The 25,587-nt window shown below is 46.9% G+C and overlaps 1 protein-coding gene across 2 annotated transcripts in view; it reads left to right on the top strand.

The window, feature by feature from the left end:
* HK2 (hexokinase 2) overlaps positions 1–25,142 on the top strand; it is a 62,644-nt gene extending 37,502 nt beyond the window's left edge. For both annotated transcript variants that reach the window (XM_003810321.5, XM_008962671.6), the window contains exons 4-18: positions 4,049–4,168; positions 5,022–5,117; positions 5,626–5,725; positions 6,048–6,231; positions 8,939–9,094; positions 10,441–10,674; positions 12,027–12,331; positions 13,477–13,625; positions 13,886–14,005; positions 17,267–17,362; positions 18,083–18,182; positions 18,279–18,462; positions 19,692–19,847; positions 21,033–21,266; positions 22,585–25,142. In XM_003810321.5, coding sequence (XP_003810369.1) covers positions 4,049–4,168; positions 5,022–5,117; positions 5,626–5,725; positions 6,048–6,231; positions 8,939–9,094; positions 10,441–10,674; positions 12,027–12,331; positions 13,477–13,625; positions 13,886–14,005; positions 17,267–17,362; positions 18,083–18,182; positions 18,279–18,462; positions 19,692–19,847; positions 21,033–21,266; positions 22,585–22,729 — 2,379 coding nt within the window. In that variant the 3' untranslated portion in view covers positions 22,730–25,142. The remainder of the gene's footprint in view (positions 1–4,048; positions 4,169–5,021; positions 5,118–5,625; positions 5,726–6,047; positions 6,232–8,938; positions 9,095–10,440; positions 10,675–12,026; positions 12,332–13,476; positions 13,626–13,885; positions 14,006–17,266; positions 17,363–18,082; positions 18,183–18,278; positions 18,463–19,691; positions 19,848–21,032; positions 21,267–22,584) is intronic.
* Positions 25,143–25,587: the final 445 nt, after the last annotated feature.

Raw genomic sequence — 25,587 nt, 5'->3', positions numbered from 1 at the left:
ATCATGCTGGGGTTGGAGAAGGGAGGCTGCATCCCTAGGGCTGTGGGCATTTGAGCTTTACCGAAGTTGTCACGTGGCTCCAGTATAACGTCAGGAGGGACACAGAGGGTAGCGGCCCTTCCACTGCCACTCCTATGCCTGCACCAAGCTGAGGTATTAAAGAGGTTGGGCCCTGTATTCAGGCACTCTAGCTATGTGATTCTGGGCAAGTGATAGACCTCAGTTTATTCATCTGTAAAAAGGGATGATAGTATACGGATTGTGGTGTAGATTAGAGGAGATGATACCTGTTAAGTATTTGGCATAGTGCTGGTGCATAATCTAGTACTCTTCCTGTTTTTTTCACAGGGGTTTTTGTCTGTTTATCTAATTGCTTCTTGTGCTGTCACTTTCTGTGGCTAGTAATTGCATTGTTCCCTGTTGTGGGGGATGTGGTTGCCATTTCTTCCCGTTGCCTCGATCTCCTGCCTTGGGCCACATCCCCCAGATGATAAATATTTAAGAACCAAGTAAACTAGTTAAGACAAAACAAAACAAACAATAACATCTAAAGTTTGGCTGTGATTATGTAAAAGACTTGTAACGTGATGGTGACTTGTTAGGTGGATTTTTAAGTTTTACAAGAACAACACCCTCCCTGTTGCTTGTATCCTGACAACATGCAGGGCCCAGGCACCTTGCAGTCCCTGCAGTGTCATCCCTAGAGCCTGGCAAGGACAATGAAGTGCATCTCTGCCAATTGAGAAAAAAAATCCATTTTAAACATTCAAGATGTGAGTGAAGTTCTTCTTGAAAAAACCTTAAAATTGCTCAGACCACCTAGTTAGAGGGTATCAAGAAAATCTGCTCTCCATGCAATATATAAGAAAAACAGTATAGTCCGGATTAAAAAAAAAACAACTATGAGACCCACTTTGAAGAGCATTAAAACTGTTGAGATATTAGAAAGATTTTAAGTAAGTGAAAAACGCTATTTAAAAATGAAAAGGAAAGAAAGCTAGAAGAAAATATAGGTATCTTTGATCCTAAGGAATAGAAAGACTGCTGTGTACCTAAAAGCAGCAGAAAACACTTGGAAAAAAGGCTGAAAGGAAGTTCATTGTGGCTATTTTAGTGGTGGAATTACTGGTGCTATTTTTCCCATATTTTCCCCCTTTTTTGGTACTTGGTATCAGTATTTTACTTAAAGGAAAACAAATGGATTGTAAATATACACTTTGGTTAAGAACAAATCTTGGAATCCCAAACTTGCAAAGGTTTTTGAAGAATTGTGAACCTGGGCAATGGGGGTCCTTCGGTAAAGTCTGTCTTCCGGCACATTAACTTCTCCTGAAGAGCAGTGGATTGCAAACCTGAATGGCAGCCACTTTAAGATTTTAAAAGTATATCTCGTGGAAAGGGAAGTGAGCAGATTTTCAGACCAGTAAGGAAAAGGAAACCATTTTAACTTCATAAAATGATGCCCTTTGAGCCTTTTTATGACAGGAAGGTGTTAGCTCTTTCTCTGCATCTTACCCATAGATCCTCCTCAAAGAGAACGAGATTGTCTTCCAATTCAAGGAAGCAGAAGGTCTCCTCTTCCCACTTGAGAAAAGATGTAGGTTCTTTGAACCCAGCACTAGCCAGTGGAACTTCTTGCAACAATGGAACTGTCTCCTATCTTCCCTGTGCAATACGATGACCCTGTGGCATCGAGCCCTTGAAGTGTGGCTTGTGTGACTGAGGAACTAAATTTTTAAGGTCTTTTCTTTTTTCTTTTCTTTTTTTTTTTTTGAAACAGTCTCACTCTTGTCACCCAAGCTGGAGTGCGGTGGCACCATCCCGGCTCTCTGCAATTTCCGCCCCCTAGGTTCAAGCGATTCTCCTTCCTCAGCCTCCCGAGTAGCTGGGACTACAGGTGTGCACCACCAGGCCTGGCTAATTTTTTGAATTTTTAGTAGAGACAGCTAATTTTTTGAATCACCATGTTGGCTTTGAGCTTCTGACCTCAAGTGATCTGCCCGCCTTCGCCTCCCAGAGTGCTGGGATTATAGGCAGGAGCCACTGCGCCGGCCTGTTTTAAAAATTCTAATTAATTGACATAGCCACAGATGGCCAGTGGCTACTATATTGGGCAGAGCAGTATTTAATGCTTCTTCACGGTCTATTTTTCTCTACCTTCCTATGTTAGGAGCGCAACTGGAAAGAAAGCAGTGATCAGAGCTGGGGGAGGAGAAACCATTTTGCTTTTCCCCCTTCTAACCCCCACCTCCAGTCTTTGATGATTGGCCTTATCTCTTTGCACAACTTATGCATCTCCCTTTTTTTTTTTTTTTTTTTTTTTTGGGATAAAAACTATTTGTACTAAAGATCATTTTGACTAGAGTACCAGGAAGAAGGTGCTGGGAATTTGTTTAATATATGCATCATATAATTCATCTCTAGTCACCTTCCCGACAGAACAGAATTTGCTGAATATTTCCCTATTTTCATGTTAAAATACTTGAACTCTGTTCAAGGGAGCTGACTCACCTGCACTGGTGATCCCCACGGCAAGAGAGCCTTGTCCTCCCCAGCCTTTGCTCTTGAAAATGTTTTGGTTTGGAGGTCGAAGGTTCAGCCTCAGCTGTTGTTAACTTTGCATGGGATCAGACAGAGGGACAGACAGAATGGATGTGGGAAGTTTAGTTAGATCTGGCCATCTTCCAGATTGGGGTGGTCTTGTCTTCCTGGGTCCCTCCTGCTGACCATACCCTAGGCATCAGGAGATCCAACAGGTCTGTCAACTTCCCTCTCCCAACCTCTCAGTTCCTTTATAAATGTAAAAACTTTCTGTGGTTTGGCATAGTGGTTCTCAACCTACTGCTCCAGGATCACCTGGAGGGTGGAAGGCTTGCTAACAGATGGCTGGGCCCCACCCCCAGAGTTTCTGCTATAGTCTGTGGGCGGGGGGGGCCTAGACCCTAGAATGTACATTTCTAACATGTTCCCAGGTTAAGGGGGTGAGGTTGCTGCTCCAGGAGCACACTTTGAAAAGCCATGGTTTAGTCGAATCTTCTTGCACCTTCCTGGATAGGAAAAGGATAGTTGACCTCTTACCCACCTTGGCTTTTAGATTTTGCCACTTAGTCAACCTGGCCCTTGGAATCTGCCCAGCCTCTTTGGCCTCTGCTTACTTTTTACACCTGAATGCCTCTAGTCTCAGCCTTCACCTAAAGGGTCAGCAGCTTCTCTTTGAGCGTGTGGGAGGGGGGGGGCAAGAAGGACGCCAGGGGATTGTGGGCTTTGGGGCTGATTGAAAGCCTGGCTTATTATGAATACAGCTTTTTTAAGGCTTAGGAGCTCTGGGTCCTGCACAGTGAGTGTGTGCGGTCACGGTTGTGAGGCTGCTCACCCACAAAATACGATTTATTTCTCAGCGCTCTTCATGGACTTACTGGATGTTCTGTTTAGAAAGTTAGAAAACAGATAACTTCTTTGAATTGCCCTCAGGAGATTAGTTTTCTAGAATGGAGAAAAAAAAATAAAAATTACTTGTTTTTGTTAAGTTGGTTCATAGAATGCCAACAGAGAATGCTGTCCCTGCAAACCACCCCCCACCCCATCACCAGAGACAGGGGTACTAAAATACTTCTTGGCAGCAAGATGGGCTGGCCTTTGGTATGATCGTCAACTGGGCTTCCATGTCAGTGGGTTTCTGACAGGGCCACCAAAGAATGTTCTGTTCCCCGGGCATGAAGCGACTTTCTGATTAATGTTGGCCATGATTTCCCCTACCTCACAGGGTTATCTTGACAGCAGTTTAGATAAATGGCTTAAGTAGGGGACAATATTTAGTGGGCAAAAACTAATGTTAAGCCTTTATGTATTGACTCATGTACTCCTTTTCGTAACTCCATGAGGACAGGTCCAGTATAATTCCCTTTTTGTAGGTGAGCAAATGAAGATATCAGAGGAGATATGGGTTTTGCACACATTCAGCTAGTTACGTGCTGAGCCAGAAGTGCATGCCCTTAATCTCTATGCTGTTCGACCTCTCTGCTCACCACCCTGTGTCATGTATCCTTAGCTGTTTGACCACATTGCCGAATGCCTGGCTAACTTCATGGATAAGCTACAAATCAAAGACAAGAAGCTCCCACTGGGTTTTACTTTCTCGTTCCCCTGCCACCAGACTAAACTAGACGAGGTAAGATGGGCTCTTCAGACACTTGTTGCTTCACTCTTGGGGCTGGGAGGGCTGAGAGGGACTTCTGAGCCACCTGCTGTGGTGGTGGTAGCACTGGAGGATTGTGGAGATGAAGTTCTGCCTTTCTGGGTGACTGTATATGTCGATGGGGGGGTTGGTGAAGAAATCTGGGGGGTTAGGAGTGCCCTTTATCACCCTCTCTCCCACACACATTGCACAGTATCCTTATCCCCTCCACGGAAACAGGAATGAGAAATCAGGAACTCCCCAGTCTAAAGTGTTGTGATAAAGACCCTTGGAAGAAAGATACTTGGAGAGTTAATGATGTAAGGACACAAGTACAGTCATGTATTGCATAACAATGGGGATATGTTCTGAGAAATGCTTTATTAGGTGATTTCACTTATGTATAAACATCATAGAGTGCACTTACACAAACCTAGATGGTATAGACTACTACACACCTAGGCTGTATGGGACAGCCTGTTAACTCCTAGGCCACAAATCTGTATAGCATGTTACTGTACTGAATGCTATAGGCAATTGTAACACAGTGATATCTGTGTATCTAAATAGGCAATAGGAACTTTTCAGCTCTATTATAATCTTGTTACCACCGCAGTATACACAATCTGTCACTGACTGAAACATTGTTATGCGGCACATGACTGTGTCTTATAGTGCCAGTTGTCCTGAGTTTCTTTTTCCTAGGCTAGCCAGAAAGTAATACACAAATTCAATCATGACTTTACCCCAGTGGCAGAGGTCTCTGCTAATGACGGAGGTTTGAGGGGTGTGGTGTGAGTTTCAGTTTTAGTGCGAAATCAATATTCACTTCTTGGTCCCTTTCCAGAGTTTCCTGGTCTCATGGACCAAGGGATTCAAGTCCAGTGGAGTGGAAGGCAGAGACGTTGTGGCTCTGATCCGGAAGGCCATCCAGAGGAGAGGGGTGAGTGGGGTGGCAGGAGCTTGGGGTCTGTGGGCTTTTCTGGGTCCACCCTGAAGACTCCCTGAGTGTCCTTGACTCATCATTGTTTGCTTACGTGGAGCTTAAGGAGAGTTCTCTTTTCCCTGACACATGTACTCAATAATTTTGTATGTGATCTGCTGCTTTGGGGGTTTTTAGATTATCAAATGGATAAATAATCTTAGCCTTGGCACAAGAAAAGCTCTTTAATTCTTAACCTGAAGAAGACTTGAATGTGATTTCCAAGTAAGAAAGTTGGAATGATATTGACATGGGAGTGGAATGGCTCAGAGAGAGAATGAATTATCACAGGAGAAAGTCTTATCACAGTATAAGAAAGTCTTATCACAGGAGGAGTTATGGGGAGGGAGTGGGGAGAGAGAGAGAAGAAGAAGGAGGAGGGTGAGGAGGAGGAGCGATGTATAGCTGGTGTTAGGAAAGTCGCCCTCTGTGATGATGAAGGTCAGAGCCCTCCCATTTGTCTCCACAGGACTTTGATATCGACATTGTGGCTGTGGTGAATGACACAGTTGGGACCATGATGACCTGTGGTTATGATGACCACAACTGTGAGATTGGTCTCATTGTGGGTGAGTGAACACCGTGCATGAAGGGCCCGTGCTGGCCAAGGGATGGGGGTGTGGGCTGGAAAGGGAGAAGGGGCCCATGGGCTGGGTGTTCCTTTGTAGTTCATATTAGAAGATAATGGTCCAGTCACTTTGGAGAGCAGAGCAGGGACTCATGGAGTTGGGGGTGGCAGAAGATTAGACCATGTATTGTGATGCCCCCAGAGTCTGCAGTGAGAAATCCCAGCCACCCTGGCCGGGCAGTCTCGGGACAGTAGTATAAGAGGGAAGAGGGGTGGGAAGGGGCCGGAGCAGGCGTGTGCATAGCCGTCCCTTGTTTTGGCAGGCACGGGCAGCAACGCCTGCTACATGGAAGAGATGCGCCACATCGACATGGTGGAAGGCGACGAGGGACGGATGTGTATCAATATGGAGTGGGGGGCCTTTGGGGACGATGGCTCGCTCAACGACATTCGCACTGAGTTTGACCAGGAGATTGACATGGGCTCACTGAACCCGGGAAAGCAACTGTGAGTAGGCCCTTCCTGTGCGAGTGGGCTTGGCGGGGGCCTGGAGCTGGTCGGGGCCAGGGGGTTGTTTCTTTACAGTCTTACATCCCCAAAGCTTGCCAAGGCGGCCACTGGTCATAGGAATGTCTGTGACTATAAATTGCTGAGAAGATCTAAAACAGAGAGCAAGCGGATACACCAGATTATAGCTAATAATGTGTTTCCTTCACAGGAGTCATTTTGGAAGGTTCTATTCTGAGTGTAAGTGGGTGGCCCTGCTCTTTCTTTCCACCTTCTATTTGTAAATTGTCCATGGGAACTGTGAGCCACCTAAGGAAAGTTGTGTTGAGGTGGCCAAGATTGGGGTCTCTGAAAGCTCCTTTCATAGCTCCAACTCCATCACCACCCAGAGGACAGGCTGACAGCTGGCTGCTCATTGCTGCTCCCTGGGGTCCCAGGGCCTCCTGCTGCAGCTGCAGGCAGACCCATGGCCTCTGGAGACATTGGCTGAGGAGCTTCCTTGGCCTCCTTCACTTGGACCTTGGCCCAACTATGTCCTGGGATGGATTGGAGGAGGGGCGTCTAGCATTTTGGATCCTGAATATTGTATTCTCCAGCCTGGCCTGCCTTTGTTTTTAGTTGCTTTTATCTCTTACAAAACCTTATTTCACCCTCACAAACATTTGCCAAATGTGCGTGTGAAAGATCTTGAAACAGGGATTGCTTCAAGGTCTGAAGCAGTTGCAAAATATTTTGAGCAATACAGATCATCTCTGGTCTTGTGACTGTTGTAGAAAAGCTTTTCGTGCAGATCTCTACTTGGACAGGAAAATTGAACCCTATAAATCAAGTCAGTGGTGGGTAACCCAGGAGAGTCCTTGCTTTCGTTTTTTTTTTTTTTTTTTTTTTGAGACAGAGTCTCTCTCTGTTGCCCAGGCTGGTGTGCAATGGCGCAATCTCGGCTCACCACAACCTCTGCCTCCCGGGTTCAAGCGATTCTCCTACCTCAGCTTCCTGAGTAGCTGGGATTACAGGCGCCTGCCACCACGCCCAGCTAATTTTTGTATTTTTATTAGAGACAGGGTTTCACCATGCTGGCTAGACTGGTCTCGAACTCCCGACCTCAGGCGGTCCGCCCTCCTCAGCCTCCCAAAGTGCTGGGATTACAGGCGTGAGCCACCGCGCCCGGCCTGAGAGTCCTTGCTTTGTCAAAGCATGGTTTATTTATCTAAGTCACAAGCTTGTTTCACATGTTGAAATGAGTCCTTTACTTGAACTTTCTGAGGATCATACTGGTTGTGTCTGCCATGGCTGATGAGAGGTTTATGAGCTGAAAAGTCACTCAGTGTCTGCCTCCATGAATGAGGCACACCCAAGTCATTCCGAGGAACTAAAGGCCCTTTCAAATGTCAAAAGACAAATTTGCCAGCCAGACCATGACAACACACCCCCGGCTTATCCTTTGACACCCACCAAATTGTCATCCATGGTAGCCCTGAAGTCACTACAGACAATTTTTGTCCCCTCTAATATATTTCCAAGTAAGTATCTTCCAAATGTTGACTGGAACAAAGTGTTTTTAAAAACTAGAATAAAAACTTAGCAACACGGAGTTCCTTACTGTTGAAGCCAGGCTCCCATCCACGCTGGTTTCCTTCTCCTGAAGCTCTGCCTGTGTGGGTGCACTAACATTTAAAATGCGCGCTGTCATCTTCACAATTTTGCCAGCTCTCAGTTAGCCCTGATGCTGCTGTACTCGGCCTTGGGTCTTGAGCAGGCTGCTTCCTGGAGGCCTGGGTTTCCTCTCGGAAAGGTAACCTTGGAATCCCTTCCACATCTCAGTCCTGGGCCTCCTCCTCGCTGGGGCTCATCCTAGTTAGTGGCAGCAGGCCCATGTGCCTCCTCTAAGACACAGGTTCTTTCTCAAACACCCAGAAATGGGCCTTTTGTCAAAAAGAATCATCACCAGGGCTTGGTTTCCTCTCAGTTCTAGTCAGAAAGACCAATTACGAAAGAAAACAGTGCCACCTAGTGTTAAAATTAAATCACCGGACCGCACTGCCGGTTTGGGGGCCGTCCCCTGCCTTTCTAAAACATCTTGTCACCTGCCTGCTTAGAAGCCTGTTTCACTCCCAGACCCCTGAGACCTGTCATTTAGAGCTCAGAGCCCAGTGCAGATTCCTCTATCCCAACCTGCCTTTATAATGTTGCCCCATCATCCCCTGCCCCAGGTGGTTTTCACACCATTTTCTCTGGAGCCCATGAACGGCTTGCAGGGGTGGACAGTATGAGCTGATGAGTTTCTAGGCCTGTGCTACATATCTAATCAGATCGCCTTTTTTCTCTTGTAAATAAATATTGGGCTATGTAAGATATTAATTTTAAAAATGATTTCCTGGCTAGAGAAGAATTTTAAAGATTACCACCCTACGCATAACTTTACCTAAAATACAGGCTGTTCCAGAATGTTCCATACTCCCTGTGTGTTTCATTTGGCTGCTTAAGTTTCATTTATTCTTCTCCATAGGTCAAGGCCCATCAGCCTGCAGGGACAGCCCAAGCCAGCCCCTCTGAGCCGTCACCTCTCCACGTATCTTACTCCTGGGCCGTGCTGCACACATTAACCCTTAGTTGTGAAGTTGCACGTGTGCGCATCTTGCTTCAACAGGGAAGCTATGAGTACATGGGCAGTGGGGACTTTATGTTTTTGGTTTGTGTCTTCCGGCAGGTTTGAGAAGATGATCAGTGGGATGTACATGGGGGAGCTGGTGAGGCTTATCCTGGTGAAGATGGCCAAGGAGGAGCTGCTCTTTGGGGGGAAGCTCAGCCCAGAGCTTCTCAACACCGGTCGCTTTGAGACCAAAGACATCTCAGACATTGAAGGGTGAGCTTCTGGCCAGCCCCCTCTATTCGCTGGATCACCACACGAGTTGACGGGTAGTTGGGGAATGAGGAGGGGGCTGTACCTTTTGACTCTTCAAGTATAGACTGCAAGAGGGTCTCACATGACGTGGACCATGGCGGGCCTGTGGCTTCACTTCACTTACCAGTCTCCACTCTTGTCGATTTCGAGTGTGATTGCTACCAGTGACTCATGGTACTGGGAACGGTGGTTGGCCTCCATATGCAGGGACTTGGGCTGTTGCACTGGGTTTAAAGCTGGAGGATCCCAGAGGGCCCCTGAAAGACTTAGCTGCATCTGCCTCCTTTTCCTTCTCCTGAAGCTCTGACATCTGATTCCCTATTGGCGATTCTCAAAAAGGACTCTGTCATGACCCCTGCTTCATAATAGAAAGCTAGGTCTTTGAATTGGCCAGAGATATAGCTACCCAATTAATTCTAATAAGTAGAGCTGGGGCCTGCATTTTCACAGCCCAGCAGGGGCAAGAGTGAGGATGGCATGATTTTTTTTGTTGTTGTTAACAATATCCCAAGAGTCAGGCGGGCCTCGTTTGCTGTTCTTGAGATTTCCACTTGTAGATTGAAGAAGTCCTGGTGTTTCAGGGACCAGATGGTGGAGAGGAGGTGTCTTTGGAGCCAAATGGAGCAGTGGAACAGTGCCAATGACTTTGTTTTAAGGGGAAACTCTTGAAGGAATGGGGCCTACTTGTTGCTATACCGCAAGGTGATGCAAGTACCCCAAGGTGATGCAAGTACCCCAAGGTGATGCAAGATTTAGTTCCCTTGAGAAGGGTGCTAAGGTTATAGCACTAGCCCCTTACCAACCGTCTTTAGACACAAGCTAAAGCAGTGCCAAGTCCATGGTGAAATGCAATAGACTCCTACTGCTTTAGAGAGAGAAACCAGGTGGGCATCACCGCAGGGTTCACATGTTGAGAGTGGCTGACAGCAGAGATACTGTCTGTCTCCCCTAACACAAGCAGATGTAACACAAACTCTCACACACACAACTTGGTGGTAAAGCACCAAGAACAGGGCCTTGTTTTTACATAGCACATGCATAAGAAATACTTGTTTTTCTCAACTCCGTGTGTCTCTGTGTGTGTGTGTGGTGTCTGGGAGAGGAGCCTCAGGGTGGCTGTGCTATATTTTGCACCCCCTTCTTCCTCCTCCTGCCCCTGCACAGGTGGACTAAGCAATGAAGAGGGATTCTGTCCCCACTGGGCGGTCAATTTGCTGGAACTAAAGGGCTTCCTTGCCACCCCCCGACACACACACTGGCCACAGTGGGTCAGGCACGGGCCCACATGCTGTCTTTCTGTTTCCCAGGGAGAAGGATGGCATCCGGAAGGCCCGTGAGGTCCTGATGCGGTTGGGCCTGGACCCGACTCAGGAGGACTGCGTGGCCACTCACCGGATCTGCCAGATCGTGTCCACACGCTCCGCCAGCCTGTGCGCAGCCACCCTGGCCGCCGTGCTGCAGCGCATCAAGGAGAACAAAGGCGAGGAGCGGCTGCGCTCTACTATTGGGGTCGACGGCTCCGTCTACAAGAAACACCCCCAGTGAGTCAGTGTGCAGGGCCTGGAGATGCAGGGTTCCTGGAGTACCTGGGGCTGAGTGACTCCTCATGCCAGCTCCATTTTGCATTTCAGGGGTGGTGTGGAGGGACCACCACACCATAGAGCTGAGGGTCTTGGTGGAATGAAAGTTCCCACCTGGGCAAGGGGGAATGGGAGGAAGTCATATCTGGTGTGGGTGGAGGTGATTTCTGAAGGCTACTGATGACTCGGGCTCTCTGCAGAGCTCCTCTGGCTGCTGGACACTCTCTTTGCCACCCTCTTGTATGCGTTATTGTTCCTGTCTTTACTCTTAGAATTCTTGGTGATTCCTGCAGGTGCTATGTCCTCTGCCAGGGACCACCCCAGCCCAGTGGGGGTTACCAGCTTCTCTGGCTGACCTTGGTATTAAATTGATCCTGCCCTGTCCACATTTTGATCCCTCAGGTCATAGGTACCAGAATATTCACATGTCAGCTGAGACCTGGAAGATGTCTCTTTTATTGTGCCTACTTATTTCCCCATCATTTTCACCTAATAAGAATGCCAGGTCAATGTGCCTTTGTTTTCTTAACTGGTCGGTGCAGGAGGCCTCAGCCCTGAGATTCCCTGTTCCTACCCAGTGTTGCAAAAACTTGAGTGTGCACGTGAATCACATGGGGATCTTGCTAAGAGGCAGATTCTGATCAGAAGGTCTGGGGTGAGTCTGAGATCCCGCATCTCTAACAGCCCCCCGTAGGCTGCAGCCTACTCCTGCACTTGGAGTAGGAAGGCCCTGGAGACCATGGCTCCAAGTGGCCACTACCCAGAGAGTTCCTGGCTGAACACATTGTCTTTAGCTGTGCAGACACCTTTGGGATCATTGGCAGAAACTGGCAAAAGAAAGGCTAAAGTCCAGAAGAACATCTCTAGCTTTTAATTTTGGGTCTTTCCCAGACAGCAGCTAGTGAAATGAGTGATAGAACAAGACAGGTAGGTGGCATCAGAACCACCTAATACCATAGGGCTGCTCCAGCAAAGAGGCTGATGGTACCATGTTGGGCAGGGGAGCAGTGGCCAGGGGGCCTTCTTCAGTGAGGAAGAGGAGGTCTTGTGTGGCTGCATGTAGGGGACAGTGGCTTATTAAAAGGTCTTTTCCTTTCATTGGCGGGGGTGAACCAATCCTGGGTGGTCATAGTTGATATGGTTCTTGTAGTGGTTCCTAACTTGGGAGAGTGGAGAGAGGATGTTTAGGGCAGCACCCACTCCTGCAGGTGCCTTTTGGCATTTGGATTAAGGCGGTGGGCAACTGTCTAACTATTTGCACCATTGACCCTAACCATGGACACCTGTCTCTTACCCGCCCTGGGGAACTGTAGTTTTGCCAAGCGTCTACATAAGACCGTGCGGCGGCTGGTGCCCGGCTGCGATGTCCGCTTCCTCCGCTCCGAGGATGGCAGTGGCAAAGGTGCAGCCATGGTGACAGCAGTGGCTTACCGGCTGGCCGATCAACACCGTGCCCGCCAGAAGACATTAGAGCATCTGCAGCTGAGCCATGACCAGCTGCTGGAGGTCAAGAGGAGGATGAAGGTAGAAATGGAGCGAGGTCTGAGCAAGGAGACTCACGCCAGTGCCCCCGTCAAGATGCTGCCCACCTACGTGTGTGCTACCCCGGACGGCACAGGTACACGGCAGGGTTGCCACCTGGCTCACATGGTGGGCCTTTGTCCTGGTGTTGATACCCTGGGAGGGATCCCTTAGCATTAGCATTGGACATTTGAACCAGAACACGTTTCTTCAGCCATATTACTAGGGAGTTCTAGTCTTTGATAAACTCAAACAAGGTGCTCCTCTGCAAACAGTAGTAATGGTCAACACTTATTGAATGCTTACTGTGTGTCAAAGCACTTTATGTGTATGAACTCATTTAATCTTTGTTAACTGTTAAAAAAATATTAGCAGTTAATTTTATGTATTCACCTATGTTTGACAGAAAACTGAGGCGCAGAGAAGTTAAGACACCTGCCTAAATTCACACAACTAGAAAATGTCAGAGCTGGGATTCAAACCCAGGAATTCAGGTTCTAGAATCTGCTCTTGCAATCACCACATTGGTCTGAGTCAGGGTTGGCAAACTATGGCCCATGGGCTGAATCTGGCCCACCACCTGTTTTTGTACATAGGGTTTTATTATTACACAGCCATGCCCATGCGTCTGCACATTGCTTATAGTTGTTTTGCACTGTCTTGGCAAAGTTGAGTGGTGGCAGCAAAGACTGCATGACCCACAGGGCCTAAAATGTTTGCTGTCTGGGCCTTTACAGAAAAAGATTTCTGACCCCTGCTGTAAGTCTTGTAACCTCAGAAATGGTGGTCTTATTCCAATTCAGAGAAGACAGTCGATGAGCAGGCCAGTGTAGCACAGTTGTTACAGGTTCCAGAGACAGACTGGGATTTGGTCCCTGCTCTACCCTGTCCTGGTCGTATGGCCCCGGGCAAGTGATTTAACTATCAGCCAGATCCCAATCATCCTTAAGAGAGGAATGCAGTGTCTCCCTCACAGGGCTGCCTAAGGGTTGAACGAGGACTGTGTGTGAGGCATGTGGCACACTGTAATTGTCCAACAAGGGAGGGTTTTGTCATTTTAAAAGATTTCCCTTCAGCTTCCTTCAGGGAGCTGGACTCTTCTGTTCCTTCTGTATTCTAGAATGTAATATAAGGTGGCATTTGATGGAACAGGAATGGTGTATTTGGATAGTTTTAAGTGTACTGTCTCCACATTCCCCATGTTCTGCCCCAACTTATCACTTCCCTGGGCTTATTTTCCAGAGAAAGGGGACTTCTTGGCCTTGGACCTTGGAGGAACAAATTTCCGGGTCCTGCTGGTCCGTGTTCGGAATGGGAAGTGGGGTGGAGTGGAGATGCACAACAAGATCTACGCCGTCCCTCAGGAGGTCATGCACGGCACCGGCGACGAGGTGAGCAGGGCGGCGCCTCCAGGAGGGGGCCCCTGGTGGACGTCACCTCTTGCCTTCGAGGACAGTGCTTTCTCTGCTCATCTGTGACCCTGGGGAGGGCTAGCTGGACCCAGGGCTGCAGCCTGGTCTTGACTCAGGTTTGTGCCTGAGCTTGCATTTCTTCTGGGTGGAAAGAAACATTGATGTCGTGCGCAGGCCCTACTGGGGGCAGCCTGCCCTGCCCAGGGCCCCTCCCTCAGTGTCCTAACTTCTCCCTGCAGCTCTTTGACCACATTGTCCAGTGCATCGCGGACTTCCTCGAGTACATGGGCATGAAGGGCGTTTCCCTGCCTCTGGGTTTTACCTTCTCCTTCCCCTGCCAGCAGAACAGCCTGGACGAGGTAACAGCACCTTCCTGGAGGGCTCTCCTGTGGGCTTTATTGACTCTAAACAAAACCAGCCAGGTATGGAGCAGGGGAGAAAGTTGAGCTAAGACTAAGGAAAGAAGGGCGTGAGTGACCAGTAGTGGGGAGGGGCTCCTTGATGGGAATGAGTAAGTTGAGGCTGGTGGAGGTTAAGTAGGTTAGCTCAGCTGTGACAGCCTTTGGGACAACGATGATGATGCTACTCAATGTTAACAACTGCCGGGCGTGGTGACTCATACCTGTAATCTCAGCACTTTGGGAGGCTGAGGCAGGAGGATTGCTTGAGGCCAGGATTTCAAGACTAGCCTAGGCAACAGAGGAAGACCCCATCTCTATTGAACTTATAGATATATATATATATATATAGCATTTTTAAGCACTTACTTTATGCCAGGTACTATGTTAGGTTTCTTACCTGCATTATCTTGTTTAACCCTCACAGCAACCATATAAGAGATATGTTTGAATACCCATTCTACAGAAAGGAAGATAAGCCCCACAGAGGTGCTGGGTGTCTTGCTCCAGGTCATAATAGCTTGGGACTGGCCAATCCAAGATTTGGATTCTGGGTTCCTGATGCCTGAGCCTGTGCTGTCAGTTATGCTGTGGGGCTCCTGAGGCCCTTGTTATGGGCTCAGGGCATTTTCATGCCATATCCTGTTGTTTGGATGCCCTGGCTCTTCTCTGGTCTCATCTTGCTTCTCACTCCTCTTCAGGTTACCTTGGGTGAATGAAGTAGGTTCGTGAGGATCTGGCACTCCCAGATGTTCTGGACATGAGTGCCCCGAGAAGTGGAGGAGAACTGAGTAGGCAGTGCTGGATCTGCTGATGACTGGTAGCCCTAAGCATTAGGTATCTGGAGACTGTTTTTAAGCAGTTGTGTCTCTGTCTCAGTCATGTAGGAGCGCACGTGCACGCTGCCGGTGTGTGGTATGTTGCACATGCCACTGCTAGGTATAAAAGGCATGGCTCCTACCTTTAGATGCTTACAAACAAGCTGGGCTGATGAAGCAAGCTCAGAAAAGGAAGAGCTGCTGTTTGGAATGTGGCCCTCATGGGATGGATACTGAAGCCCCCAGGACAGGTAGTGAGACAGATGTTAATCCGAGTGCATACCTGGGGGATGTCAGGAGGACTTGGAACAAGTCAGAAGAATGAGTTGATGGGAAAGAAAGGTGAGCAGGCTGCCCATTGTGGAGAGGGTCATGTAGGTGGGAGCAAGTGACAGAAAGAGCTGGGCCAGCGCAGAAGAGCCTACCCTAGTGACAAGGAAAGAGCAGCATTTCCCACAGGGTCCCTACAACAGTGGCCCTCACCTTGCTTCACTGAGTTTTGTAGATGCCTCCTTCTCCTCCTTATCTGAGAGAATTCCCCATGTGCACTAGTATAATTAAGGTTTTAGGAAGTTCTGCAATAAAAACTCAGCTTAGTCTGGTATTTCTCAACGCCTATTAACATTCATGTAGTGTTAACCAGACTAGCGTTGCTTTATGCCTCATGTGGACAAATTCTTATGTATTATTTAATGGACCATTACTTATTATAACAAAGATATTAGAAACAAACTTGCTGAATAGTGAGATAGTATTTAAATAAATTATGGCCCACTTATTAGCTAGTATCAGCCACTAGTTATTTGTAATAAATTTTAATCACATGAAAAATTACTGGTGGTATGACTAAAAAGTTTTAAAACTACTTTTCTTTAGAAATGGTAATCTCTTTATAAAAAAACATAAAATACAATTAACGGGATGATAAAAGCATAACCCTCCAGTGTATATCCTTCTTCTAGACTTCCTACCAAAATATTTTCAAGTAGATACTATCTTAACTTTTCATGCCAACAGGTTATATATTTATTTATATATTTGCCAGGGAAACCAGAATGTGTGTTAACTGTTTCTGTCTGAATTGTGAGATTCCAGGCCATTGGATTAGGTTTTATTCTGTGTTCCAGGTTTCTGTGAGGAGCACGTGTTAGGTCTAGAGCCGTAAAAATTAAGAGCAAATAAAGCAGAAGTCATTTCTTCCTGTGGGCTCTGGCAAGATCCTCCTGTGATGGGGAAATCCCACCAGTGCAGAGGCCCCTGGGGTTAGAGACCCCAGGGCTCTGTGGCCCCCAGCTGTGTTTCCCAGCTGTTGGGCCTCCACTTGCCTCATCAGTAAGGATCACCTGAAATTATGTTATTTGAACATCCCGTAAACACAAACTTGCGTCAAACATGTGAAGCTAACTTGTAGAGAGCTGGGTAGAGATCAGCACACACTGGTCAGCCAGCTCTCTGAGGGTATGTGCTTTGTTTTTCTGAATCTCCTGGGGTCTGAACACAGTGTGACACCTCCAGGTTGATGTGAATGAAATGCCAAGCTGATGGGCATGAATCCCTGAGCAAGGCCTGGAGAAATCATGCAAGTGGGTGGGTTATGAGCACACAGCTCATTTATGGAAGCCGAGCTCTTGGGTAAGGAGTCTGAAGCCCTGAGGCTTGTTTCCTGATGGGCTGTGGCAGCAGAGAGGGCATCAGGGAATAAAACCCAAAGCATTTCTCCCAGGTTCAAAGCCATGAAGCATCTGCTCCCAGAGGACCACATTGAAGGCAAGGGGCCACTGAGGATGCTGAGGAGGAGCCTGGAGTTGTTTTCCTCACTGAAAGACATGGGGTGGTGGTGAAGCCTAGCTGTCACCCAGCTGTGGGCAAAGCACTTGTTCGCCAGATGCTGGAGTTTGAAAATTAGGAGACATACACTGACCCTTCTGATGTAAAGGATAGGGACAGAGCAAACTGCTTTGCCCAGTGAGCGAACCAAGCACATAGGAAGAAGTTGCACAGCAGGGTCAGCTGCGTGGTGCTTATGAGCCCATTCACTGGGGTCGGAGGGCCTCGGAGTGCATCCTGCTTCTCTCTTCCAAGCTGTAGGCCTTGAGCAAGTCACTCCAGAGCCTCAGTTTCTTATAAAGTGGCCATAAACATGATAGATGTTCCACAAGGGTGCTGTGAGGGTTAAATAATGTAATGCATGATCTATGCTTAGCCCAGTACCTGCTACACAGTAGGTGCTCAATAAATCCAAGTAAGTACCTTAGGAACAGTTTAATTTGTGGGTGAGATGATTGGTGACTCTGGGGGATCCGTCTGACCTGTGAGGTTGAGAGCTAGAAGCACAGCTGGACCCCCAGAACTGACCTGGGAGCTCTTCCCTGATGTCCTTTCCATGCTTGTGTGTGATTTTTAGAGCATCCTCCTCAAGTGGACAAAAGGCTTCAAGGCATCTGGCTGCGAGGGCGAGGACGTGGTGACCCTGCTGAAGGAAGCGATCCACCGGCGAGAGGTAGGAGACACATGGCACGAGGTCTGATGTGTCAGCTCCTCAATGATTGGCCTGGTCTGTGTGTTCAGAAAGTGAGGGCAACAGTAAGTGTGGCTGCATGGGTTGGGAGGAAGATTAACTCAAGTGTCATTCAGCAGTTGTTTAGTGTGCACTGTGTGTCAAGCAATGCTCTCAGCACTGGCGGTTCAGGAGTGACCACAGCAAAGCTTTGTTCTATAAAGTCCATGACCTAGTGGCAGGTGCTGTTAAGAGCTGTGAAACACACACACACACACACACACACACACACACACACACACACACACACACATACACAAGTAAAGGAATAAAAGAATGGCCACTCCATAAGCAAAGCAGCCATGAGGGCTGCTGGTTGCGCATTTTTATGGTTATTTCTTGATTATATGCTAAACAAGGGGTGTATTATTCATGCCTTCCCTTTTTAGACCATATAGAGTTAAAAAAAAAAAAAGAAAAGGAGCGAAGTGGGGTGAGGAGAGCAGATGGAGCAAGTGTGCTGGAAAGGGGCACTGTTAAATAGCACAACTTGGGAGGGTCTCACCAAAGAGGTGACATTTAAGCACAGACCTGAATGGAATGAGAGGGTCAGCCATGGTGTATGATATATATTTTATATACCTGTAAATCTCCCATGCAATTGTCTGAAAGGAGAATATTGGGGTTCACCTGTGAACTGGGCATCTGCTTCTTCCCTCTCAGGAGTTTGACCTGGATGTGGTTGCTGTGGTGAACGACACAGTCGGAACTATGATGACCTGTGGCTTTGAAGACCCTCACTGTGAAGTTGGCCTCATTGTTGGTAAGGACCCAGACTGTCCTTTCCACATGGGGATGCACAGCCTTGGGTGTGGAGGGGATGGTGCTGAGTGAGGCCCTGGTATCCTGTGATTGGCAGGCACGGGCAGCAATGCCTGCTACATGGAGGAGATGCGCAATGTGGAACTGGTGGAAGGAGAAGAGGGGCGGATGTGTGTGAACATGGAATGGGGGGCCTTCGGGGACAATGGATGCCTAGATGACTTCCGCACAGAATTTGATGTGGCTGTGGATGAGCTTTCACTCAACCCCGGCAAGCAGAGGTAGGCACCCAACTGGGGCCCTGTTAAGTGTATCCCAGGACTGGATGGCAACAAGTGATCAGAGCTTCCACAGTGGCATCTCCCAGGACGCTGGTTCTCGTGAGATGTTAATAAAGGAGGTTTTCTTGGAAAGGGTTTCTTGTCGAATGCACCTGGAAAGTTCTGAGTTAGTAAATGTAAGAAGCATCTCCCACCCAAAAGCCTAGGAGAACAGGTGGGAGAATACTAGACCCTAGGTCTGGCACTCTAAGGAGAAACAAGTAGAAAGTTGAAGCACCTGCTGCTGCCAGGCTGAAGAGCATCTCTTGGGTGATGCAGACAGGAGCAAATCCTCTCTCTCCTCCATCTTCCAGTGCCGAGCACCACCTACTGTCAGAATTGAGCAAGGGGCCAGCCCCAGTGTCACAAGGTCCTGTGCATGGTAGGGGAGCGGGGTCTGAGCTGAGAGACAATAGCTTAAGATCTAACACACTTCTCATTAAGATGTTGTCTGTAGTGTTTCCTAACTAGATTAATCAAACACCCTAATCCTGCAGAATACGCTTTGCAAAACATGTGTCTAGAATAGAAGTTACAGACTAAAATGCCTCTAGGGGCCAGGCAGGCAACATTAATGAAGGAAGCAGGCTGGGTCAAGATAAGATGGGGTGGTGATGGGCTATTGGTTGAAACTAGGGACCTCGTTTTTTTTTCAAGGCAGGATTCAGGACCAAAAGACCCTCAAGCCACTGCATAATAACGTTTAGTTCCAGTGGCCAGGATGGGGACCCTACAGCTGGCAGTAGTTACTTGAGTAATGATGATTAGGTCCAAGAGAATGTATGCTGAATGCGTAGTGAGGTTAAAGATTAAGACTCAGCATTCTCCCCTGCTCCGAGAAGTCCAGTGGGGTTATGGTGTGTTCCTTCTCGAGTTGCTTCTTGAAATTTCGAAATAAGCCTTGGAAAGGAAATGAGTTCCTTTCCCTGTGGGTTCCTTTCCAAGGCTTATTTCCCCAGGAGCCCCACGGGCCTCGGGCACTGTGGTCAGTGTTGCTGAAGGTTGTGAATTAGCATGCAAAGACACCAGGGATCCTGCCCAAGCGAATCAAGTAGCAATTCCTTTCCCATCAGGGGAGTCTGCCTGTCTGCCACTGCTGATGCACTGGGGGTGACTAAGCTGGCCTGTCCTGTCTCAACACATCCCTCCACCTTCCTACTTAACCTCTATGAATGTTACTTGCATTGCAGGTTCGAGAAAATGATCAGTGGAATGTACCTGGGTGAGATTGTCCGTAACATTCTCATCGATTTCACCAAGCGTGGACTGCTCTTCCGAGGCCGCATCTCAGAGCGGCTCAAGACAAGGGGCATCTTTGAAACCAAGTTCTTGTCTCAGATTGAGAGGTGAGAGCTTAGGGCTCAGGGTAGCAGGGGGCCATGTCCTTTTTTCTCACTGGCAGACAAACTGAAGGATTTCCATAACTCAGGGCATGACTCATACAAAAGTCAGTTTAGTGGCAAACACATTCATGTCTATAGTGTTTACTAAAAGCACATTATGGGCAGTTGTCATTTTAAGGGCAAACAGAGCATTCTCATGAAAGTTTGTGCTAAGCCTGGCCTGAGGTCATGCAAAGTGATATTGTTGGGTTTTAGACCATGTATCGAAGGTAGAAAGATACCTGCTCATAGCATGTAAATTGAAATGCACAGAGGAAGATAACCTATTAAAGCATCCACACTCGGCTTGAAAGCCCTTCCTAACTGCTGGCTGCAGTAATCAGGCAGCCAGGATTGAGTAAAGGTTGGAACGTCAGGCAATGCAGACACATGCCACACAGTGGCTCATTAGAGCAAAGCCTCCCTCCTACAGTCAAATGGTGGAAAATCTCCAAATTAGAACAATGAATTTCAGAGCCCTTTAAAAATTAATGCTGTGCCATTACTCTCAGGGCAGAGAAGAACAGGAACTAGACAACTGATGTGAGTAGACCCCTCGGGCATCTGCACCAGTGAATAGAAAGATATATTCTAGCTTATAGGTCTGTTATGTTCAGCGAGGTGATTCCAGGCTTCTAAAATAGCTTTCTTTATATAGGAGGGTTTATTTTCTTTCTATAACTTTATTTACACTTCCTTCGTAAATAGCATATAAATACAGTTCAGACCACCCAGAGCAGCAGAGCAGAAATAAAGCACGAGTCTAATGCTGCTTGGTTAGTTCCTGCCCTGCAAACCCATGAACAGCAGCGAGAGAATGGACATGAAAGAGCTTTGTAACTGACCACTGTGATAAACAGTGAATTTGCTTTGTTTTGAGTATCTACTTTGTAGTAGTAATGGTCTATCTGGAGTAGGAAGAGTAGAATGAGGAGCTGTTTGTATTCCTGTCACCCTCAGGAAGAGTCAGTGCAGTGCAGTAGGTTGAGCAGTGGTCTGAATTTAGGAATGGGAACCACCTCGAGGGGCCAGCTTCTGGAGAGCTAGACCCCCACAGAGCCTCCCCTGTAAGGACTCAGGCCCTGGTGTGGTAGGCTACCAGCCTTCTTGGTGCATGACTGAACACTTGCTGTCTCCCTCCCACCCCAGTGACTGCCTGGCCCTGCTGCAAGTCCGAGCCATCCTGCAACACTTAGGGCTTGAGAGCACCTGTGACGACAGCATCATTGTTAAGGAGGTGTGCACTGTGGTGGCCCGGCGGGCAGCCCAGCTCTGTGGCGCAGGCATGGCCGCTGTGGTGGACAAGATACGAGAAAACCGTGGGCTGGACGCTCTCAAAGTGACAGTGGGTGTGGATGGGACCCTCTACAAGCTACATCCTCAGTGAGTGCCTGATCCCAGCCCTCCCTGCCTACCTTCTTTCTGTCTTTGTTCTTTCCCTTTTCTTTCTCTCTTTCCTTTGTTACTTTATAGTGAATTATCAGCCATTCCAAATAGTGTATATAATACATGGATTATAGTTTAAAGATTCATAATCAGAAGTAGGCCTGTGTTTCAACCCCCACCGTGGGAAGCCCCCCCCGAGCCCCTCCAGAACTGTGTCATCATTCTCCCATGCCAGGGGTAAGTGTTGTGCTGAATCAGTCCCTTGCTTTTCTTTTCCACCTCCATATATGTAGGTATGCATCCATATTGTTTAGTTTTACTTATTTTTGAACTTGCCACAAATAGAATCACATGGTATCTCTTCTGTGGCTGGCTTTTCTCACACAGTGTTTGTTTTGAGATGCATCCGCATTGAAGTATACAGTTGGTAGTTCATTAATTTTCAGAGCTGTATAGCGTACCTTTGAGTATGTTGTTTTTTCTATCGTTGAGGTGATATTTAGGTTACTTCTAGATTTTGACCATTACAAACAGTGCTACTGTGAACATTCTGGCAAATGTAATGCTAGAACTCTGGAGCAAGATTTTTTTTCAACATTCTAGAGCAGGGGTTGACAGGCAACAGCCACAGGCTGTTATTGTACATAAAGTTTCATGAGGATTGGGAGGGGGCAGAAGCCCAGCCACCAACCCTGGGACATGGCATCCTCAGCTTTGTAGATGGGGAGGGTGTCCTGACCCTGCTGTATTGGGGCAGATCACAACTCTCTCTTTCTCTGGTCCATATAGGAAGGATCTGTGATCACTGTGATATCCTAGCAGTGACTCTGTAAGTCTGCTTCTTTTGCCTCCGATGACATTTTGGAGCACATGTGGCTCTGATATGAGGCTATGCGCCAGGAAAATAGAAAATCACATTCATGAGTCCTGGTCCTGGTCTCCCCCTCCAGAGTTGTGCTCCTCTGTTAGGCACACTTGTGGCTTCCATGGTTGTTGAACTTCTCTTTTACTGACTATTAGTTTTAAGAACACAATTTGCCAGGATCTCAGACGTTTGTCCCAGAATTGAATCCTAGCTCTCCTAATGGCTGATATGATGTGGAAATTGGGCATAGTACTAGTGTCTCCAAGCCACGGTTTTCTGGTACTTAATAATATATAGTAAATGTTTAATACATTATAGCTGTCATCCTTCTCCTCTTCTTAATTATTTCTGTGTTTCCAGCATCGCTTCTTAGCTTTCATTTCTAAGTGCAAATACAAACCAATCATGACTAAGATGGTTTTTCCTGTGTCTTCCTCCCACCTTTTCCAGCTTTGCCAAAGTCATGCATGAGACAGTGAAGGACCTGGCTCCGAAATGTGATGTGTCTTTCCTGCAGTCAGAGGATGGCAGCGGGAAGGGGGCGGCGCTCATCACTGCTGTGGCCTGCCGCATCCGTGAGGCTGGACAGCGATAGAACCCCTGAAATCGGAAGGGACTTCCTCTTTCTCTCCTTCTTCCCTGTTTTAAATTATAAGATGTCATCCCCTTTTGTCAGAGACAGACCCCTTGGCTTTTCCTTGGCAGAGAGGACCCCACTGGACTGGGTTTTGTGTCTGCATCTCATTGTAGAGCTTGGTGGCCGAGCTTGGCCCTATTAAGATAAATATAGTTCCAAATAAGGATTTGTTCACATGCATCATAACCATTCCCATTGGTTCTCTTAAAACATGAAAATTATCTCCCTTAATATTCCCCCTTGCCAAATTCCATGTCCCTGTATAATTCTACAGGATGGGGACACTAATGAAGATACGGTTGCTTCACCTTGGAGCCTGAACATGACATTTCTAAGTGGGGTGCATCCCCCAGCACTGATGTTGTTACTGATTCTCCTGTCAGAGATCTGGGAGGTCTCCACTGAGGATGTGAGCCTGATTGTCCTATAGGCAGACGTGGGGAGGGTGGAGGGGCGACAGTGGAGGAAAATCCATGGATATCCACGCAGCAGCCCCTCTTTAACCTCATCTACAAGCATTTGCCCTGTGGATTCCAGCATTTGCCATTCCTGGAATCAAGGAATCCTGAGTCTGGGCAATGAAACCAAAGCCAGGAGTTGACGCATCCTGCAGTTGGGCCAGCCGTCGCATCTCAGCGGGGCGCACATGTTATCCACAAGCAATGGACCTTTGGGGAAGGGGGAGTTTTTAGTTTGTTTTACAAATTTTTCCTGCAAAAGTGGAAACACTGTATTTTCATTTTAATTTATATTTGAAATTTTATTTAGTTCTTGAAGTAGATCTGCTTCTTCATCTTGACATGTAATGGTCAGTTGTACGTAATGTATTTATATGTTAATTTGTTATGTATATAGATATGCAAGTCTTGTCAGAATTGGCCTCAGTGTAGTTAAAGGGCAGAAGGGGAAGATACTGACTAGTCATAGAAATACCTCATTCGCCTGTGGGAAGAGAAGGGAAGCCTCTTCAGGGTGAGTGAATGGCAAAGCGGTTGCTTCTGGCTCCTCCTTCCCCTGTGGTCTTGGAAATGTGTGGAAGGCAGGGACAGAGATGGAGGCTGAGCCAATAGACTGAAGAGACCACAGCAATTGGCTCCTCCATCTAGAGATTTTCTTGGCAGTATTCCATGGGATGTTAAGCAAAGGAAACCAAAGGAATCGTTTCAAATGGACTCATGGCTTAGAAATCTTTATTCTTAGGGCAGTCAGTAGTATTCTAAAGCTTTCTGACAAGATAAAGGAAGTCACCAAAATTTCTTTTTTTAAATTGTATCTAATCCTCAACAACAAACCAAAACAGAACAATTAAACAACCAAATAAAACCTCAGGGACAACATTTTTGGTGTATTTGAGCCCTCCCAGCAAGTTTCACCTTGGGTTTGTATTTTAAATGTTTTACAAGAATTGTCCATGTGCTTCCCTAGGCTGAGCTGGCATTGGTCTGCTGACCTGTTTTTGTGTTTTTCTTTTTTTTATACACAACATTTATTTCAAACTATTGGGAGGGATGAGAGTGGCTTAAAAACTTCCATCCCTACTTTTCAAGAGTGCAGTTGATTCTGAATCTGAAAGCCCGCCTCTGTCCTAAAATACAAACAAGCACAGACATTAAACCTGGATACTATATAATAAAGAGGGATGTAACTATTGAATTGGATACAAGGATCAGAATGGAAAGAAACTCACGATGAAATTGAACCTGGTTTTTGTATATTTATCAAACTTGTGCTGAGAATAGTGTCTGATTATACGACTTTTAAGCAAAGTTGGGTGTAATTAGGTGAAAACAGCCCAGCTCCTCCCGGGAGCACAGAGGGGCGAGGGGCTGGTCCTTCTCGTTTGCTCTAGTATCGCTTTGCTGTCTGGTGTAGCTCCTCTGCTGCTCCCATCTGCACTAATTGACCCAAAATGTGGGTGTTTCCTGCTACACAAAAGCCAAAAGGTTTCATGTAGATTTTAGTTCACTAAAGGGTGCCCACAAAATAGAGATTAATTTTAACTTAAATTTTAAGCTTGAAGATTAGGTACTATCTGTGAAGTTACAGTTTTTTTTTTTTTTTTTAAAGGTAGAGATGTGTGTGTGTGTGTAGGTATTAAAGATGTGTTGTTGGTTTCCAAAAAGGAACACTGGAAAATAAATTTTGAATGTTTGTGTTCTCAGAATCAGGTTGACAGTCCCTTGCTGACATGGCTTTGCTTTGTGTAAATACAGTGGATCTCAATCTTCGGGGTGTGATGAATAGCGAATCATCTCAAATCCTTGAGCACTCAGTCTAGTGAAGATGTTGTCATTATGTACAATACATAACTAGTTTAATTAACTATGTGATGTTAACTATTATTAATAAATTTTAACATTTTCCAAAATAATCAAATGTGATTCATGAGTGTTTTTAAGAGTGTAGTCATCTTCCAGTTGTATCAGTACTTCCTGGCCAGCCCGATGAATAATTTATGGGTGTCTTGATTTTGAGTGTGTGTGTTTGAGAGGCATGTGGCTTTTCCAGAAACTCAGTCCCAGTGGAATTAGAAGGCAGCTTTTCCTGGACTGCCTTTGACCCCTTAGATTTCAAGCCACTGAAGAGCTATGGCTAGTCCTGCGGTCTACTGTTTAAATAGCTTGGCTGAAATTAGCACCACCCTGAGGGCCTCTGGCTGGTCTTGGTTGGCAAATGTGATTCTTATTCAGGATATATAGCTCTCGTGAACATCCAAAAAGCACTTGCCTCTGTCCTCTCCCTACCAAGCTTTTCCTTCTCCCCAATAAGCAGAACACAGGTCTGGGGAGTAAATTCATCAAAAGTCCCTAGTGATA

Source organism: Pan paniscus, chromosome 12 (assembly GCF_029289425.2).
Source record: "Pan paniscus chromosome 12, NHGRI_mPanPan1-v2.0_pri, whole genome shotgun sequence".
Taxonomy (NCBI): domain Eukaryota; kingdom Metazoa; phylum Chordata; class Mammalia; order Primates; family Hominidae; genus Pan; species Pan paniscus.
Note: the sequence above shows the minus strand (reverse complement) of the source record. Positions and strands in the feature narration are given on the sequence as shown.